At 40.1% G+C, this 20028-nt stretch overlaps 1 protein-coding gene across 1 annotated transcript in view; it reads left to right on the plus strand.

Annotated features, from left to right (window-relative positions):
- Itga4 (integrin subunit alpha 4) overlaps nucleotides 1-20028 on the plus strand; it is a 72388-nt gene that overhangs the window by 50360 nt on the left and 2000 nt on the right. Inside the window, exons 18-25 of the mRNA XM_032903554.1 lie at nucleotides 8856-9006; nucleotides 10086-10181; nucleotides 10782-10861; nucleotides 11139-11228; nucleotides 13361-13451; nucleotides 15770-15877; nucleotides 16715-16840; nucleotides 17952-18071. Coding sequence (XP_032759445.1) covers nucleotides 8856-9006; nucleotides 10086-10181; nucleotides 10782-10861; nucleotides 11139-11228; nucleotides 13361-13451; nucleotides 15770-15877; nucleotides 16715-16840; nucleotides 17952-18071 — 862 coding nt within the window. The remainder of the gene's footprint in view (nucleotides 1-8855; nucleotides 9007-10085; nucleotides 10182-10781; nucleotides 10862-11138; nucleotides 11229-13360; nucleotides 13452-15769; nucleotides 15878-16714; nucleotides 16841-17951; nucleotides 18072-20028) is intronic.

The raw sequence follows: 20028 nt of genomic DNA on the forward strand, positions 1-20028 counted from the left end.
TGTTAAATGTGGAACAAGGGATTGAAAAGGAAAGAGCAGAAAGCTTGATTGCAGTAGTAAATGTCTTGCTGGGGAAAAGCATGAATTCTTCTCAGTCAGACAATGCCAGCATAGCCATGGACATCTATAGTTGCAGGGACAAGGAGCCCTTCCTTGACTGGTAAAGGAACTTTATGCTTATAAATGATTCAGTTGTCTCACTCACAGAACTGAGTAACTGCTTTGTGTGTGACTTTATGAGACTATTAGTTTAAGAACTTATAACTTTCCATTAGTATCTGTTTTCTAAGACATGTAGGTTTTAGTTATATCAAGAGACTTTGATAAAAGCGCTGTGCAGGTATGTTTATAGAGAGGAACATTTTCTAGACCATAGATGAAGTATTTCCATGTGCTAGCATTAGGCTCTCTGGGTCTTCCTGGTCCTCTTTGATTGCAAATCATCTTTTCCATGAGAAACAGGATTTCAAAATACCGCTAAGAATGTTTTCATTCAAGTAAGTTGGAATTGTTAAGTCAATTTTGACTTAATTGTCTATTTAGCATTTTTAATAGGAAGCATTTTTCCAATTAATAATCAAGCCTATGATTTTAAATAGTATCTGGCCACATGTAAGGTGCCATTTCTTAGGATGTGGTCTTGAGTCATGTCCAGGACAATACCTACAATGTCTATTGGAAATGTATGTCCTAAGACCCCAGAAACTTCTCATCGATAGGCATAGGATTTAAGAAAGGAGCCTTCACTATGAACAGAGCTATAAGTTGACTTTTTAAAATTGATTGAGAATTCATACCTGCATATAATGTGTTTTGATTAAGTACATGCTTGTTGCTCCTCCAACTCCTTCTCCACCCTACCACTATCCCTTCCAAATTTCTTCCAAATTTCATGTGTTCTCTTTATTTTTTTAACCCTTGTAGTTCACTTTGCGTAGCTACTGTGCTATGTTTAATCTCATCCACTGGAACCTGGGTTTCTCCTTAGGGGTCGCATCGTTGAATAAAGCTTATTCTCCTTTACCTGGAAGTCATTTACTTTCAAGAGTGCCCCAGCTAAGGGTGGGACTTTGCGTGCCCACTTTCTCTGCCCATTCTGAAACTTTTGTCTGGCTTGCTCTTGTGCACATAGTCATAGCTTTAGTAAGATACTATGACCGATTGCTTTGTTGTGCCCAGAAACACAGTTCTGAGGTAGTTCTCCAGTGTCACTCGTTCTCAAAGTGTCTCTGAGCCCCCTCTTCTGAAATATCTCTGAGTCCTAGAAGAAGATAGTGTGATGTAGGTGCCTCATTTAGGACTGAGCCTTTTGCCATATATTATTCTCTACAGTTTGACCAGTTGTGAGTTTCTGCGCTCAGCACCATCTACTACAAAAGAAGCATCTCTGATGAAGGTTGAGAGATGTCCCGATCTGTGGGGATAAGGATGTGGGTTTTTTGAGAATTCGTTTTACACTTCGCCCATTTAGCAGAATAATAGCAATAGGTTCTTTCCTAGGTATTATAATACATCTGGGTCTTGGGTTGTTGGCTCCAGTGGCAGGCTTAGGTTTCACATTATGAAGTGGGTCTTATATCAAAACAGAAGATGGTTGGTTACTCCCATATCACCTGTTCCACTGTTGGCATCTTTGGGCATGTTTTGTCAAAGTGGTCATTACTCTGGCATGCAGGGCTCACAGATGGATAAGTTTGATGATTGCTTTTCTCCCAAGTAGAATACATAGCACCTTCTATCACTGTAAAATCTAGCCAATAGGGATGAAGATTCCAGGTCATATCAGCATTTTACTCCATGTTCTATACCTATAGTATGTGATTACATTAGTAATAAAGTCTTACCATCACAATCTGGATGGTGACCCAGAGGAAAGGGTCTAGGAGACCCTGCTGACCATCAAATCCAGCCTATTTCAGTCATTGGGATTTTATTTGCTAGTCTCTGGTATGTCTACAAGAGAAATTGTCTTCTCATTATGGGATAACTCCATTTAAACTCTCTCCCTCCATCCTTCCCTCCCTCTCTCCCCCCACCCCAGTAACTTCTACAATAGTGGGTTTCCATTTAGCCTTTCGATTTTTCTTTAGTGCTATCCCTCCCGTACCCTGTCCTCTTATCCCTGCCCCATTTAACCCTTCCAGCTCCATTATTTTATACAAGACTTTATCACTCTGAAACCAGGAGAGCAATGCAGTGGTAAAGATTTTCATGTGGGAGATAGCTAATCATGTTCGACTTGGCTCAACTCTTACATCTACCATGTTACCAAAATGGCAGTCTAAAAGAAGTCTATTAGCCTCCCCTTTCCTTGCTATAAAAGAGTGGAAATTATGTCTTCTCTATTGGATGTTTTAATTTTTAAAATGCACCTAATACAAGTGATTAGCTCTGATACCTTTGAGGTTCAATGAAAGGTGCCACTATTTTTAGAATAGTGTGGATTTCAGGGTAAAGCAGTAGGTACCAGTTCCTTTGCATAATTTTGGAAAGTTACAAACTTTTTCTATGAGGTTCATGATAACCTATTTGGGATGTGCAAATGAGAACTCATCTAATTAAGTTTGCAGAGCCACAGGGAAAGCTTTTTGACTGTGTTTTGAGTAAGTTATTCTGTGTCAGACAAAAATACAACATCTCTGCATGTAGGTGTCTCCTCTCCTTCCTCAGTAACAGTCTGCAAATTGGGGCCATATGTTGTATGCCTTCTTCTGGCTGTAACTCTGCTGGCACTAATGATATTATGTGTCCCAGATCTAGAAGTCTGTTTTATGTAAATGCATTTACTCCATAAGGAACATGAATTTCTGATGCCTGCAATAATAAACCTCTCGGGTTTGACAAGCAGTGTTGATTCACACTCCCTCCCGGTTCCGTGTCCAAATTCCTGGGACAGTGAACAGAGAAGTCCCCACCGAAAACTAACAGTGAGCAAACAAACATGTTATCACAATCACAAGAATAATAGGCATTAGTCACCAAGGAGGAGTCTACAGTCAGACCTTTCATATAGGTCAGGATGTAAGTGGCCTCACTCTGCTATGCTTCAGGATTCTAGTGATCAACATCGACCCTGCTTTTGTAACAGTTAGGACTACTTTTAACTTCATGTAACAAGAATATTTGACTAATCCCGACTTACAGAAATATATGTGGCATAATATCTACATGGAGATGGTAGTTACAGGTCTGTTATGCCTGCATAGATGGTTGTCTTTTATGTTCTCTAGGATTTTTATTTATGATTATATTTTAATGCTAACATTTCCATAAAGGAAACAGATGCAGAACAAGAGTGTGTTTTATTTGTTTTGCTTTTTTCTTTTGAAAGCTTTTCAGAAAATATAGCCTTTCTCATGCTAACTCTAACTTGACATGTAGACATCCTCAGTTTGTCACCATGCAGCGAGAATGTAGTCTTTATGGTTATATTACATATCAGACTTCATTTCCCATGGATGAACTAAATGCTCAACTTCTACAATATCAAAGGAGTGTTGCCCACTGCGTGAATAACCTGGGGTTCTGTTGGCATCCCGTGGGGGACTCATCGATGAGTAGGCAGTAGGTTGTGAGTAGCACCTGGCACCATGTTTTTCAATTCTACAACCGGCTAATCTAATACGATTGTCCTTTTTAAAATAAAAGCCTCACTGACTTCACTGAGCTTGTGAAGAATGAATTACATACAACTACACTAATGTCCACTCACTCCCTGCCCAACTTCCTAATCCACGTTTCTTTTCAAGTTTCCCCTTGAACTTTTATTCAATAAAGTCAGACAATTGGTCTATCCCAGCTGACAAGAATACCTCAGTGTTTGTGGACTGGAGGCCATTTGCTGAAGGCCACTCTTCTGTTACATAATTCTTCTGTGTGCCTTTGAGCACTAAACTGTGCTAACCATTCACATTGCATTTAGCTCGGGCATCTTTTTCTTCCTTCCTTCCTTCCTTCCTTCCTTCCTTCCTTCCTTCCTTCCTTCCTTTTTTTTATCTCCACCATTCTGTTAAAATATTAAGCTTCAGAGACCAAACTGACTGTACCAAGAAAGAACACATTGATGATTTGTACATTGATGGTTTTGTGAACATCTTGTAAAATGCAGTCATGTTCACTGAGAGAAAATGTAGAGCCTGCTGTCAGAGCTTTCTCATTTCCTCTCTCACTTATTAAGTCATGGCTGCACGTGTGCTCAGTACCTGGGTTTGTGTCAGTTATGTGGACTCTAAGCAGCTTTGTAAATTTCAAGCATTGTGCATGTTTTAATGAAGAATGAACTGTGAGTCCCAGGGAAGCCGCTCGTTCAGTCATGCCACCCGTCCAGATGTGCAGCTGGCTCTCCAGCGTGGTACGCAGGATGCTGGCTGGTGTCTTTCCAATGACTTCTTGTTAAAGAAGATCTATAGGAAGGTATACATTTAAAAAGTGTAGAGTTGGGATTGTGGTAATTGTGCAAAATAGCTTGAAATGGAAACTAAAGCAGGAGTCTTGCTGACAATAGGGCCTGGTGCCACTCTGCCCGGCTTCCGTCTCAGAAGCTGGCTGTGGATGCCACACTTCCACCTTCTGTTGCCTGTCGAAGTGCCAACTTCTCTCCCAAAGGTGTTCAGTGACTAATGCTTTGGTTCTAAGCCAGAATATTTTATAAATGTCTATTTCTAAGCAGCTCTTTACAAGTCTTAATTAAACTTTAATGTCAAGCTGAAGTTTACTTTTAGAGAACCCCGAAAGTCCCTTTGGTTATAACACGATGATAGAACAGTAGGGAGAAGGCAGCATGGCTCTCTTCTCACCATTTAATAGGCACTGCTAAGCAAAAGCATGCCGACTAAGTCCTAAGGCTCACAACATGAGCAATCTCTTCATGCTGGGGTAGCTCATGACAACTCAGTCAAGGACCTCCAGGATGAGACCATAGCCAGGGTCTAGAGTGAGTGCTTCGTTATTTATTACACGTTCGTTGTACAGCTTCTCAAACCAAAGGCTCAGAAGGGAGAACCTGTTCACATAGGGTATCCTTGATTTCTCTCTCTTCTTTTCTACAGGGTGCTACAGGGGAGGTTAAAAGCTTGGGGCTGGATTACTTTCTCTCCTTCTACATGGATTCTAAGGGAAAAGCCTGTAGCCTCTGCCAGCTGAGATAAAGGAACCTCTGTTGAACTCAGAATGGATCCAGGCATGTCGATGCATACCTGTAATCACAGCACACCAGAGTATGGGGTGGGATCACAAGTTCAAGGCCAGCCTGGCCTATATATAGCATGACTCTCTTCTACACACACACACACACACACACACACACACACACACACACACACACACACAAAACAAAAAAAAAACCAAACAAACAAAAAAGTACAACACACAACAAAAACCAACAGCAAGCATAATGGATTTAGTTGTCTAGTAATATCACATTGCTTGTTTATTTGAAAGGTTTCATTGTCCATGTAGACTGTATAGTAGGAGCCAGCCCAATGGTTTTTATAGAGACAGAAATAGTTTCAATTTCTTGGGAAATGCACTCAGTCTCGGTTGCTTGTCTATCCCATCATAGTGCAAAATGAGTATGGCTGGACTCAATAAAGCTTTATTTATAAAAATAAAGGAATGATTAACCTTTAGGCTGGAGATTCCAGATGCCTACTTTGTTGACCTGCGTCTTTTCATGTGGCATTCCCTTAGTATAGCTTTCTTTTTCTAGGTTAAAAACAGGTTCTTATAGTATATTTTGTTATTTCTTCTGTATAATTTACTTTAGTTCCCCAAACAATGATTCAGAGATTTTGAGGAATTTATCTCATATTAAAAAAAAAGTTTTATTTGAGATAAACATACATACAGGGAGGGAAGATAGAAGGAATGGGAAGGGGTGACACACAGAACAACTGCATGTATGTATTTAACATGAGACTATTACAGTTCTACATGGGAAACTGCTGAAACCCTGCTCACCACTGAGTGGGCAAGCAGGCAAATGACTAAGGGTGGAACACAGACGTAAGTGACAAACAATTTGCAAACATGGATATGAACTAATTTCATGAAGTTTTAAATAAAAGAAACTGCATTCAAAGCCATAGCTACAGAGGATTGCATCGAATCCCATTTGTATGAAATATAAAGCTGGGTAAAACTCTCATGTAGATTTCAAAAGTTAGTGGCCTTTTAGGGGGGCCCCCAGTGTATTGTCTATGTGCATAGGGTCCTGGCTTGCGTTCCAGCTTCCTACAAGTATTCAGTTTATCACAGTTAATGAGTCACATCTCAGGATGTTTTCTTCCTTCTATACAAACAGCTTTGATATGGAAAAGGTATAATAAAAGGAGCAAAATCTTTAAATAGAAAGGTCATTTTCTTAGAAAGGTACTTGTCGTTTTAAGTGAAGAGAAAGGGCTCTAAGATACAACTTTGTTTATCCACTCTGAAGTTCAGAAGAATTGATAACTTTGGAAAGTAGATTTTTCCTTTCCACTGTTGGTTTTGCCTTAGTTAACACCATCATTAATGTGGTCACTTCAGGGGCTACGCCACTGCTAACATCATTGGATGTGGACCGAGGTGGAAATCACATGACATCGTAGTGCTGGACATTGAGTTTCTTAATGAGTTATTTTAAATGTTTGTATCATTCAGAACAGGAAAGCATGCTCTCTAGCTGCAATTTTACAGAATATATATTGAAGATTTCATAAGCCTTAAAATGTGAATAATGTATCTAGTAATATTTTGGGGTATTTTACTTGCCGTTTGAATATAACCCAGCCATTTTCATCTGATACTTAAAAACAAAACAAAACACAGTAACTGTATTTGTTGACTCTTAAGAAACTCTAATATCCATAATCTAGCCTCTTGCTTCCATGAACAGTTAGACTAGTGATGCAAGACAGCTGTGGTTTGACATCGTAAAATGTGCTTCTCAGTGTTTCCTGAGGGTTAGTGCTGTTTAAGCGGACTCTTAAGAGCAAGTACAAGTTATGCTGGTGCATAATGAGGAGAAGGTGCTCAGGTCAGAGGGGAGCTTGAAGGAAGTCAGAAAGCATCTTGTGTTTGTTTGGCAGATGTTTGAATGTAGATGCAGCTGAAACAAAGGAGCGTCCTGTGCAGTGGTAGTGACACAAGGGTGGGCCCGTGAGTGTCTCAGTGTCATGATGAGCAGTGGGGACTCTTCTGTCACAGTCACTGCCATGGGCATTGCCTAGTTGACACTGTTGGCACGCTGACAGAGTGAGAGGAGAGAGTGAGTGTAAAGCACATCAGAGGCATAATCCCTGTAGACACCGAAATGGTCAGAGTTGTGTTTTCCAGAAGATTCCCAAAGAGTAGCAAACTTGAATATCATGAAGAGAAAAGCAAAGAATAGCAATGCTTTTCCTACCCCTGGCGAAAGTAGGTCCTTATCTCCTCGCCAAGGGCTCGCCAGTCACAAGTTGTTTCTGATGTGTATCTAATACTTGGAAATGGGCCTTTTATCTTTCCTGCGAGGTGGGGAAATGTACTTTAACAGTATTCTTGTGATAAAGCAACAGAGTGGGCAACATAGTGGCTTGGCTGGTTCACTGCCTGGGGCCCTCAGGTTTGCTCAGTGATTATCCATCTCCAAACTTCCTTTAAATCAGAGATCTTAACGTGTTCTTTTTTGTTTGTTTTTTTTTTGTTGTTTTTTGTTTTTTTTTTGTTTTGTTTTTGTTTGTTTTTTTTAAGATTTATCTATTATATACAAGTACACTGTAACTGTCTTCAGATACACCAGAAGAGGGCATCAGATCCCATTACAGATGGTTGTGAGCCACCATGTGGTTGCTGGGAATTGAACTCAGGACCTCTGGAAGAGCAGTCAGTGCTCTTAACCGCTGAGCCACCTCTCCAGCCCCTTAACATGTTCTTAATGTCCCTTTATACATCCTGTTGTTAGACCGTCTCCACCTGGTTCCTTTGGCACACAACCTTCTCCAATTTGAATTAATTAATCCAGTTTTCTCCTAATTTTGGAATTACTAGATGACGTAGGGAATGCTTAGAAAATCAAAACATACTGTAACTGAAAGTTATGAGGGTTTTTTGTTGTTATTGTTGTTGTTGTTTGTGGGTTTTTTTGTGCACGTCTCTTAAAGGTTTAGAATATTCTAGCTCTGTACTTTTGAGCGTCTTTGTTATGCTCAAAGTTCTTCATATTCTAGGGATTTCATGGGATGTGCTTGATGCAGAACTTCACTGAAGAGTAATTTTACCATTATTACAGATTGGGCTGCCAAGGCCTAGCCAAGCTAATTGAAATTCCACCCCCAATGGCTAGAGGCTTTCCTAAGGCCTGTATTCACATGTGCAGATCTCTAGTGACCTGTGTTTCGTAGTTCATAGGACACTGATGGGTTTCTGCAGTTTAGCCTTGGACTTGAACTAGGTCTTGTCAGAGGCAACCTACTTCAGGAATTTAGTCTTGTTCAAAAGAATCTCTGTGCCACCACCTGAAGGCCAGAGCAGTACTATAGTTTAATTAAAACCCCATGTTTTTTCTCATTCCCCCTGTTCCTCTTCTAATCTTTTGGTTTGGGTAGCATCTAGTTCAATGTCTTTTCAAAGACTGAATAAAAATCATGCAAAATAATGAGGAAAATGTAAGTCAAGCAAAAAGACATTAAAACAAAAGATCCTTTTATAATAACTAATTAAAAATCAAACTTTTATTTGGGAACAGCTGGTTGAACATGCCTGAAATATGAGAAATTGAAGCTTTAACTCCATTTGTATGAGATCATCCCATGGTTGTTTTTCTAAGTTAATAGTTTATATTCGTGAATATTTTATATGTGGATGGAGAATTTTTACTTCCATTACTTAATTTTTAGGCCATATGAAAATAAAACCTATCTTGCTGTTGGGAGCATGAAGACCATAATGCTAAATGTGTCCTTGTTCAATGCTGGAGATGATGCTTATGAAACTACTCTGAATGTCCAACTCCCCACAGGCCTTTATTTCATTAAGATCTTAGACCTGGTAAGTGCTAGAAACCACAATGGTAGAATATTCTCAAGTTTAAAAGCAAGTGTAAATGCCGTTGCTACTCTACTCATTTAATGTAGACAACAGAAGTTCTCCTCTTGATGTTTAGACATCCCTCAGATTCTGGTTATTTGAGCTGTTCTTCCTCCCTTTGGTCTGAGGCACAAGTCTGTTGGGATCTAAGTAGAAAGGGGTCTGCTCGCTTCCTTCCTTCCTTCCAGTGTTAGGAGAGGATTCCTTGGCCACCACACATTCTTCCCTGACACATATTTTTAAGATGTTGAGGATGCTTATCTTGGAGCAATAGTCCTCCCACATGCTTAGTACCCAGAATTCCTGCACCACACTTTAAGCCAAGGTTCCCAGCCCTCATCCAGTTCTTCTGAACTGTTATCCTTCCTCAGTCTCGAAATCCTGCTTTGATTTAGATCCTGGGGTAGACATGGATCTTACATGTACTCCATGCATGTGGGACTCATTATAAATTTTTGACACTTAGTGAGTTTTTAGAAGGATAGAGTCACAAAAAAAAGTCCCCAGGACATTTGCCTTGAGATCCCCCTATCCTCTAGACAGTTAACCCCAGGGACCTCTCACCTTTTAAAAGTAGATATTTACCCCTTTTTCTCGGTCACCAAGAAGCCATTTCAAAAGGGAGGGAACTCAGAGCCTATACTTGAATATATTTCTACTGTGGTTGCCCTTGCTACAATTAAATACTTTAAATACATTTCAGATGTATTAGACAGAAGGAAATAGGGGCTTTGTGGATTCCTTGCTCCTTGATGTTTCAGAGCATTCCCTCTTAAAGAAGGAAATATGAGAGTTCACATCCAGGAGCTATTTGTAAAGAATTCACACGGGTATTAGTACTGTGTATGACCTATGTTTATACACTTCTATCACTTACTATAATTCTAAATATTATTCCCAGGCTAAGCAGAAAATTATTTCCTGAGAAAATATTCCTACAATGGTGGTCTTCTAAAACACTTACCATCAAACATATTTTTATCAATGTCTAATTCTCCCCCCCCAAACTAATTGTTTTATTTTCTGCGTTTTTCCTTTAGGAAGAGAAACAAATAAACTGCGACGTGACAGAGAGCTCAGGCATAGTTAAGCTTGCCTGCAGCCTCGGTTACATATACGTGGATCGTCTCTCAAGGGTGAGCATTCAGCATTTTCATTTGCTAGTTGGAATGTGATTTTCTACCTTCATGGTGCATTGAGAATGGCTTTCTGAACTTAGTTATGAAACTGAGTGAGACCAGCTTGTCCCAGAATCCGAACTTTACATTAAGATTCTTGGCAATGTTCATTGTTCGGGGCGGGGCGGAGGGGGGGTCAGGAGCTGCAGGGTGAGCAGAGAGCCTGTTTATGTCAAGACAGGAAAATAAATGTGTCAATCAGAATTTGTTTTGCCTGCTTACTCTTTTCCAACACCCCACCCCCACCCCAGGTGGCCCTGTCTGCCAGGCATGTTACCTCTGCTACACAAAAAAGGTGTTTTTGGCAAGCGTCCTCAGCCAAGTTGTTAGAGCATCTCTAATGGCGTCCGTCTGGGCCTGCCAGTCTTTACATTCAGAGAAGCCTTTGTTTCTGAAGGTGATGCATTGAAACGCTCACACCTTAAAGCCAGCAGTTTCCCTGTGAGGTGAACTTCTGCCGCACCTAGACTATTCCACTGTTTTCCTTAAGAAATAAGAAGATGAACTCTAATAATGTATTTCAGATTAAAAACTGGCTCTCTCCTCTCTGCTTTCCAGATAGACATTAGCTTTCTCCTGGATGTGAGCTCACTCAGCAGGGCCCATGAGGACCTCAGCATCAACGTGCATGCCTCCTGGTATGGTTCAGTGTACAAGACACAACTGTCACAAAGGACTTGCCCCATGCTTGCAATGGCTCTAAGGGATCCATGGCGCTGTATTGTGCTAATGGTCTATAAATCACAACAGTATAAATAATGAGAGCAATTTCACTGCCCTACAGTGCCTCATTGCCATTTTTCTTTCTATTTTCCTCCTCCAATGCTCCAGAATAGCGCTCTATTACGTCTTAATAGTCTGCAGGAGGTGGTCTCTGATGCTGGATTTTCATGGGGGCTTTCTATGTTTCTACAGTGAAAATGAGGGTGAATTGGACCAAGTGAAAGACAACAGAGTGACCTTAGTGATACCTCTAAGGTATGAAGTTATGCTGGCTGTTCACGGGTAAGCACAGACCGAGGCCTTGAGATTAGAGACAATTCTCCTTCTATTGTTTGTTTTTTCTTATGTTAATGAAGTCTGTTTGAACATGTTTAAGTGGAAAAGATACTATGTCCTTGCAATTGCCTCTGAGCACAGTAGCTTGATTGGTGATTCATTATTTTAATCCCCTCTGTAATCTACTCTGATGCTACACTAAACTCATGGCCAGCTGCTGGAGATTTTGTACTGGAAGAGCCCCAATATGCTTTCAGCGGGCCATAGTCAGCCTTCGACTCTCAACCAAGGGGCACAGAGTTATGTAGTGTGCAGCTTGGGGCATGGTGCCCAGTGGCCATAATAGGGGGGCAACACTTGGCTGTGCACTTGGCTGAACTTCTGCTCTGCAGAACCCAATTCTAACTGTGTGGCAAAGGACTAAGATGTGAGAGTGTGCTCTCTCTCTCTCTCTCTCTCTCTCTCTCTCTCTCTCTCTCTCTCTCTCTCTCTCTCTCCCTTCTCTCTCTCTCTCTCTCTGAGAGTGCCCTGCAGTAAGAATTCTGGCTTTATGGTTTCCTTGTGGTCTTAATAATTTCTAAGTGGATCCTTCTGTGATTCAAAATGTGTGGATAGAAACAGAAAGAGGGGGCTGACGGAATCTCTAAGCACTCAACTGGCAAGTGTTCAAGCTTTAAGTTTGTGTTTCAGACATTTCTTGTTGTTTCTCTTGGTGTGGTCCAGACTGACCTGCAACTTGTGTAGACCAGAAGGATGTTCTTGAGCATTTGGTTATTATCCTGGCTCTGCATCCTGAGTGTTAGGTTTATACACATGTACCACCATGCCCAATAAGTATTACATCAGTATTCCATGCAATGTATTTTGATCATATTCCTAATTCCTTCCACATCCATTCTTCTTCTTTAATGCTTCCAAATTCATGCCACGCTTAGAGAAAATAACCTGCAAATTCCAATTTATGATGCTCACATACTCCTGAGTGTGGTGACATCCACTGAAGTGTTTTCAGACCCCCCTCTCTCTCACACACACACACACACACACACACACACACACACACACACACACACACACACACAAAGAATACTGACTTTTCCTCCTCAGAAAGCCTTAACTGTCCACAGCTTTTTAGTTAGGGGAGGGCACTCATGGGCCCCTTCCACTTGATACTAGATGCATGCATGCATTTTTAACACACTAGAAGACATGAATTACAGGACAAAACAGATAGATGAATTTTATGTATTGCTCTAAATATAATGTATCCCTTCATCATTTTAACCATGCATGAGGAAGGCATCCAACTGCATTTAAATGTCAGTTTCTGTAACTGATAGAACTGAGTATCAGTTGTATGAAGAAGGGAAAGAGTGGTCCTTCTCAGAAAAGCAGGCCCCGAGAGACAGTGGTGAAGCAAGTCAAAGCTGATTGGTGTCTCCTAGCATTGAGAATTTACCCTGCTTCTTGATCTTTCATGCGATGAACACCTCTGCCTCCCCTGTTAGCATTTAGGACAAAGTTAACAAGCATTAAACTGTACAAGTATGTGTTGTTGGATTATTTCTAATACCTTTCCTGCCTTCTAGGTCCCTAGCTGGGAATTATCTTATTAGCTGCCGAATATGAGTGACTTGTGGTCTAGGGACTTCCCCTGAACTGCATTTTCTTGGTGCTTGATACTACATACATCTTCCTAATTGCAGGGCTTTAAAAGAAATCAGAAAACTCATCTCCTAGCAAACGCTTGTCTGTATATAAGTCAGTGTTTGCTTGTTGACCAGGGTTTTGGGCTCCATCAGTAGACATTTAACAGATTAGATTGAGCTAGCAGACCCTGAGGCAAAGTGAAGGCCTCAGATAAGGGTTTTAAGTTTGCACAAATCATTTTTAGGCCAAAAAGTGCAAATAGCAACCAGCCAGAAGGTGTGGGGAAGGCAGGCAAGTGCATATATTGGCTAGAATAGGCATGGCCACCTGGCCTTCCTGTTACGTCAGTTGTTAAAGCTATTATCTGACCAAGAAGCCAAAAGGATTCTGCATTGCCTTGTAAATGTGCGGTATTCCACCTCTGAAGATGGACCACACAGTCCCTCATCAAGAAGGCAGGACATTCAAGTCGCCCTTGTTCCCATCAGGTTTGTGACCCCAACTTCGTTTGTGTATGGATCCAGTGAAGAAAACGAGCCAGAAACGTGCATGGCAGAGAAGTTGAACCTCACTTTCCACGTAAGCGAAGCGGATTGTGTTGATGTTGGTAACGGATGGGAAGGAAGAAAGGAGAGGCTCATGCCTTGCTCCAGGGGAATTCCTATCCCCCAAGTGTCCCTCAGCCTCGGCGACCATGGCTGGCTGCAGGACTGCAGTACTGTGAGGAGGCCCTTTCCTTTCAGGCTACTGTTGCTTTTCCCATTTCTCTTGCCCCAAACTTTCTCAGTAAAATATGTGAATACCTCAAACATGCAGAGTTTGGGAATCTCTTGACCATTCTGGAGATGCATTCAAGGCAGATAAGTCAAAGGAAAGCATGGTGGTTGGAGGCAAATCAGATAATATATAGTAGCCATGGAAGCCTTTACCTTCCCTTTCTTGAGGATCAACATAGTTGGTTTGCCTTCCAAACTTCAGGATTAGGAAAGATATTAATACTTTCTTATGATAATAGTATTAATCTTTTTTAGTTCAAAAAGTACTGTCCTCATATATGAGTACACACGTACACACACACACACACACACACACACACATATACACACACACACAAACATATACCAATATAAAACTCATTTTTTAAAAAAAATTAGCTGTTAAGCAGAAATTTTGGCTGTGTCACAGATATTTGTTTTAATCAAAAGCACTGTCGAAACATTGAGTAGTATAGCAATGTATAGATTGCAAGTCTTGATTAGTGAAAGTGCCAGTGGTCCCTTACTAGGGCAAGGTTACCCAATATGGCTGGTAAGAAACACCAACCAGGCACAGGTAAGTTACAGTAAGACTAAGATTGTGTCAAGTTTATTGCAAGCATTTTTTTGCTAATTTACCTTCATTGGCAATGGAATATAATGAAATATAAATGCCAGGATCAAGTCTATGGCATTTTCCAGGATACAATGATGTATACAAGAAAAATGTCTAAGATCAATTGTACTGTCAAGTTCTAAGGAACACAGAGAAACTCAGATGGCTTGAATACTTCACGTCCTGAGGCAGTGCTTCTGTTTATCAGGAACTGAAGGGCATACAGTGCCCCAGGAGCCACAGACTTAACCTGAAAAACCTATGACACATTTTCCCCGAGGTATTTAGATCAGGACAACACCATGATTTCCTGCAGGATAGGCAATACTGCTTTTTCAGGACAGACATTAGAAGTACTTATGGTGCCTACGCAAACAGCAAATTCCCATGGCTTATCCCAGATCTACAGAAAATAATGGTTCTGAAATGAAATCCTATCACATCTACATCTCCTAAGATTTTCGTTGTTGTTTAGTTTTTGTTTGTTTGTTTTGATTACTTTGCACTTCAACTGAAGACCTAAGAAATGCTCATGAGAACGCAGTGAGTGCTTTGGTAAACTAAGACAGAAACCAAGTCATACTCTAGTGGGGGCTATTCATTACTTTGCAATCACCACTTAAGTATGTCTAATTAAAGCATAATGGAGTCAAAGCAAAATGGAGGCACTGGCAGTTTGAACATGTTGGGGGAGTCTGCTCAAGAACAGAGGGATCCTTGGAGGTCTGACCACCATTGGGAATGAGAGACAATGCATAGCTGCTTGTCTGTAGTTCCGTGTTCTGGCACTGTGTTCCTCTGTTCAAACTGCTATGGCCCAGCAGCTCTCCCAGGCTCAGGGTCACTCTTGTTCACCCATGTCATCTGCTTTCTGATAACTTGATCCCTTTTCATCCAGGTACTGTGGCACACCTTTTCATGACTTGTGTTGGTTGCATAATTAAGCCCCTGAGTAGGAAAACTTTTGTTTCAATCTCCTCTTTCCACAGATCTGTAATCTCTACATTTATAGAAATAAATATCATCTCTAGATGGTCTTTGAGGGTAATTATAGGTTGTGTTTTCTTAAAGCCAGGTAATGTGTCATTTCCCAGCTTGTAAATGTTATAAAATTACTATTAACCTGATTATAAAAAGACTTCTGGTCAACCTCACAGTAGAACCTTTAAATATATATTTTTAAAGTAAATAGTAACCTCTCTTTGGTTTTATATTTTAAGACAGGGTCTTTTATATAGCTCAAGATGGCCTCAAACTTGTCATCTCCTATTTAAGACCAGTTTTGTGATAAAATACAGCCATAAAAGAAAAAACACCCCCCTCAAAAAAAAACTTAAAATAATATGAATTGGAACAGATTAAACTAGAAAAAATCTGACTACAGCTATTCTGTCTGCTTTGCTGTGTATCTGCCAACTATACATCCTTCACTTGGGCTGGTAAATACTTGTCTTGAGGCTCAGTGGTTTCTGTGTTTGTAATTAAAGAAAAAATTTAATTTTAAAGTTCCTTTCTTTCCTTTTCAGGTTATAAACACTGGCATTAGCATGGCTCCAAATGTTAGTGTGAAAATAATGGTACCAAATTCTTTTCTCCCTCGAAATGATAAGCTGTTCAACGTTTTGGATGTCCAGGTAACAGTCTGTTTCCTCTGTCTGACCTACCCTAAGTGTGTCTTCAATGCTAACCCTATTGTGAAGCTGGAGGGTTCTGCTCACTCCAGTCACACTCAGTCCCATGAACTGCTCATGCATTAACAGAGAGGACTTTAAATATTTTTTTTTCTGAACTGTACACCAGAGGTGGCACTTGCATTGACATATAGAATCAGAAAACCTGGTTCTTCCTTCTTTATTAACTATTTTATATGACTTTTTGGGAGGACAAGAACCCACAGACGTAATGTAGCTAGTAGAATATTCCATCAAGCTTGAAGACAGTACAGCAAGAACAGAGAGGGAAGCCCTTTTTAAGGAAGCATTTGAGTCATTTCTTACGCCAGTATTTTGGGTCTCATGAAGTTTTTGATGTTTTTGTTTCATTTTACCTGAGTATCAAGAAACAGCAAACACCCCCCCAAAACAACAACAACAAAAACAACAACAAAAAAAAAAACAAAAAAAAAAACAAAAAAAAACCTCCGAACAAACAAACAAAAAAATCCTACTAGAGTGAGTTTAGAATCTTTTCTTGAAAATTTACTTTGATTCCAGATTTAGATGCTAGGATGTATTTTGTTTTGTGGTTTACACTGTTTAATGAAAGCAAAGAAAATTTACATTTAGGCTAATGTTTATCTGCCATTTTACTTCCCCATTTCAGTAATGTTGGACCAAGTTGGTTGGGGTTTTGTTTGTGAGTTTACTGAAGATTTTCTTGTACTTTAGTAAAAACAATTAATTGAAACTTCTAAAACCATTTGCATTAGCTCTCTTCAAAGAGAAGTGATCCTTTTCTTGTTTTCTATCTAGGCATCTATGGGGCAGTGCCAATTTGAACACTATGGACGAGAGTGTGCATCAGCACAGCAAAAAGGCATAGCGGGGACCTTGACCGATTTGGTCAAATTTCTATCAAAGACTGATAAAAGACTCCTGGTGAGTTTCCATTCTTCAAATATGCATTTCTGCCTTCCTACAAAGAACAAAAACCAAATTCGAAACCAAATTCAACTGGGGCTTGGGCTGCTTGCCCAGAGAGTGGTAATGGCTGAAAACACAGCTTCTAATCCCACCACTAAGGAATGGGCATGGTAGAGTGTTGAGATGGGCAGGGTTAAGTGTGTGCTATCAGGTTTTCATTACCTTACAAATGCCACACCTGTGCCACCCAGACATTATACTAGAAACCTCTTGATACCAAGTCACCTGCACAGTCATCTTTATAGCACGAGATTCTTATTCTCCCTATTTAGTGACTTAATGACAGAAGCTGGAGAAGTTGTGCAACAACAACAACAACAACAAAACAACAGCAGCACGTACCTTAAGGGGGAGACTCTAATTATGAGCATCATCCTTTTCATCCTGTCCCAGAAGGTTCAGTTTCTAAGAATGGTGGACTACATGCTACCTGTGGAACATACTATATAATTTATAAAAACAAAAAATGCTTGTTGTATGGAAGGAAAGATGTTTATAGAAAGGACAGTTTTCTAAATGGCACTGAGAACATTTAAAAATACTCCACATATTCAACTGTGTGAGTGTGTACACAAAAGTATGTCACTGTCTGCCTAGAGAGGTCACAGAATAACTTGTAGGAGACAGTACTTACATCCTGTAGGGACTTGAACTCAGGTACACACACACACACACACACACACACACACACACACACACACACACACACACACACACACACTTGTGAGAGAACTCAGGTGTGCTACACTGCATATTTGGTGTTCGGAAAGCAGCCACAGGTGTCAACCCCCCACTTCTAAGTTGTTTGACGCAGACTCTCCTTGTTGGTTTCTTTCTCCTTGCAGAGAAATTCTTTCTCTACCTCTCATCTTAGAGTAGAAACGGTGGGATTATAAGAACACGCAATCTTCTCCATCTTTCCACGGTTTGGGGAGGATTTCAACATTTGTCCTCATGGCAAGCATTCGTGCATGACAAGCCTTCCAGCCACTGAGCCATCTTCCTCAGCTGTGAATTTTTTAAGTGTAGGAGATGTTAACGCTACCGCTTTTACATTCTTTTCCAGTATTGCATGAAAGCTGATCGACACTGTTTAGACTTCTTATGTAATTTCGGGAAAATGGAGAGTGGGAAGGAAGCCAGCGTTCACATTCAGCTGGAAGGCAGGCCATCCGTCTTGGAAATGGTGAGTGTGAAATCACGCAGATAACTTCTAATCAGATAGATGTGGATCTATAAAGCCAGTTATTTTTACATAGATAAGATAGTATGGAAACATTCAAAAAATTACATAGATAAGAATACAGTTCGAGAATAAAACCCAAATCTCATTTTTATTACATTAACTGACAGAGATAAAATATAGATCATTGAGTTTCATTTAGAAATAAATCATTCAACTGTCTGTGAGCCTTAATTAAATAGAAGTTGACTACCCTATCAGTACACATCATAACCTTAAATCACTGGTTCTCAACCATTGTAATGCTGAAACCCTTTAGTACAGTTCCTTATTCTGTGGTGGTAACTCCACGTCAATAAAATTATTTCATTGTTACTTTATAACTTTAATTGTGCTACTATTATGAATTGTAATATAAATATCTGATATAGAGGATATCTGATACAAGACCCTTCTAGGGGTCATTGTCCACAGGTTGAGAACCACTGCCTTAAATCATTCTTTAAAGTATAATATTTAAAAACTAAAACCAAGAAGTAAGATTAAAATCTGGTTTTAGAGAAAATCAAACTAAAACAAACTGTATCAACTAAACCTGGGTGTGGTGGTTCATGCCTGTAATCCCAGCACTCTGGAAATGGAGACAGGAGGATCATAAGCTTGAGATTATCAATGCTATTTAGTGAGTTCAAGGCCCTCTTGTACCACATGAGATTCAGTCTCAAAAAAAAAAAGTATAACAAAATTCTGTAGCAAAAATACATTTTAAAAAATAACAAAGTTTAAAACTTCAAATAAAAAAGAATTAAGTGCATTTTGGAATTTTTCTCTTAAACAAAGCACATTTTACAAAGAGCTCTCAGATGAGAGGAGAAAATTTAAAACACTGATTCGGTTTCTCCATCTGGCCAGTGTGGATATGTCAGTGACTAGTGTAGATAAGGCCAGCCAACTGCAGTTGCAGACTGAGATGAATTTTGTTCACAATTTTTAGTCATCCCTTGTCCATGATAGCCAAAAGAAATGGAGCTATTAGGTGTTCAGTAGCATACTTTTTTAATTACCAAATATTGGTCAAAGGAATATTCATCAGATAGGAGAGAGAGAGAGAGAGAGAGAGAGAGAGAGAGAGAGAGAGAGAGAGAGAGAGATCCATTCATCTTCGCTTCAGATATGCTTTAAAGTCCTGAGACAAGGAGCAAACCATTCGGCTGTGATATCTGCCTCTCACATGCCCCAAGTTTCTCAACAGAGGCCCTACTGACACGGGGGACAGAAAATCCTTTGTCAGACAGCCATGTACACTACAGGGCACTTAGGAGTGTCCTATACGCCAAGCAGTTCCTGCCACTGCTCCCATTCCTACCGTCAAAGATGTCCCCAGACACTACATACAGTCCCTGGAGGATAAGTCCTCCTGTTGAAAGAATGATGTAGGTCTAGGTGAAGCTTATAATTTCTAGTTCTAAAGATAACCTTACTTAGTAGAATTTAGCATTTTTGAGATAATAGATATCCTTAAGAATCAGTAGTCAAGGACCAAGGTATAGCTCAATTGGGCTAATGCTTATTTAGTATGCACAAAGCCCTGGGCTCAATCCTTAGCACTGAGCACTGGTGAGAACTAGGCATGTAATGCTGCATACCTGTAATTCAAGCAGTGAAATTAGAAACTCAAGGCCATGGCCAGCCTGGGATCCATGTGGTTTGTTTTGAAAGAAAGAGAAAAAAAAACAGGAAGAAAGAAAGAGAATGAGAAGGAAGGAAGAGAAAGAGGAGAGAGAAGAGAAAGGAAGAAGGAAGGAAGGAAGGAAGGAAGGAAGGAAGGAAAGAAGGAAGGAAGGAAGGAAAGAAAAGACAAGAAAAGAGAAGAATAACCTAAGCAAAATTTTGCTCAGTGGTTCAAACACTCCCCTCAAGCACAATGACCAGAAGCACTGTGGCAGGAAAACCACCTCCA

This window comes from Rattus rattus, chromosome 5 (assembly GCF_011064425.1).
Source record: "Rattus rattus isolate New Zealand chromosome 5, Rrattus_CSIRO_v1, whole genome shotgun sequence".
Classification (NCBI taxonomy): Eukaryota; Metazoa; Chordata; class Mammalia; order Rodentia; family Muridae; genus Rattus; species Rattus rattus.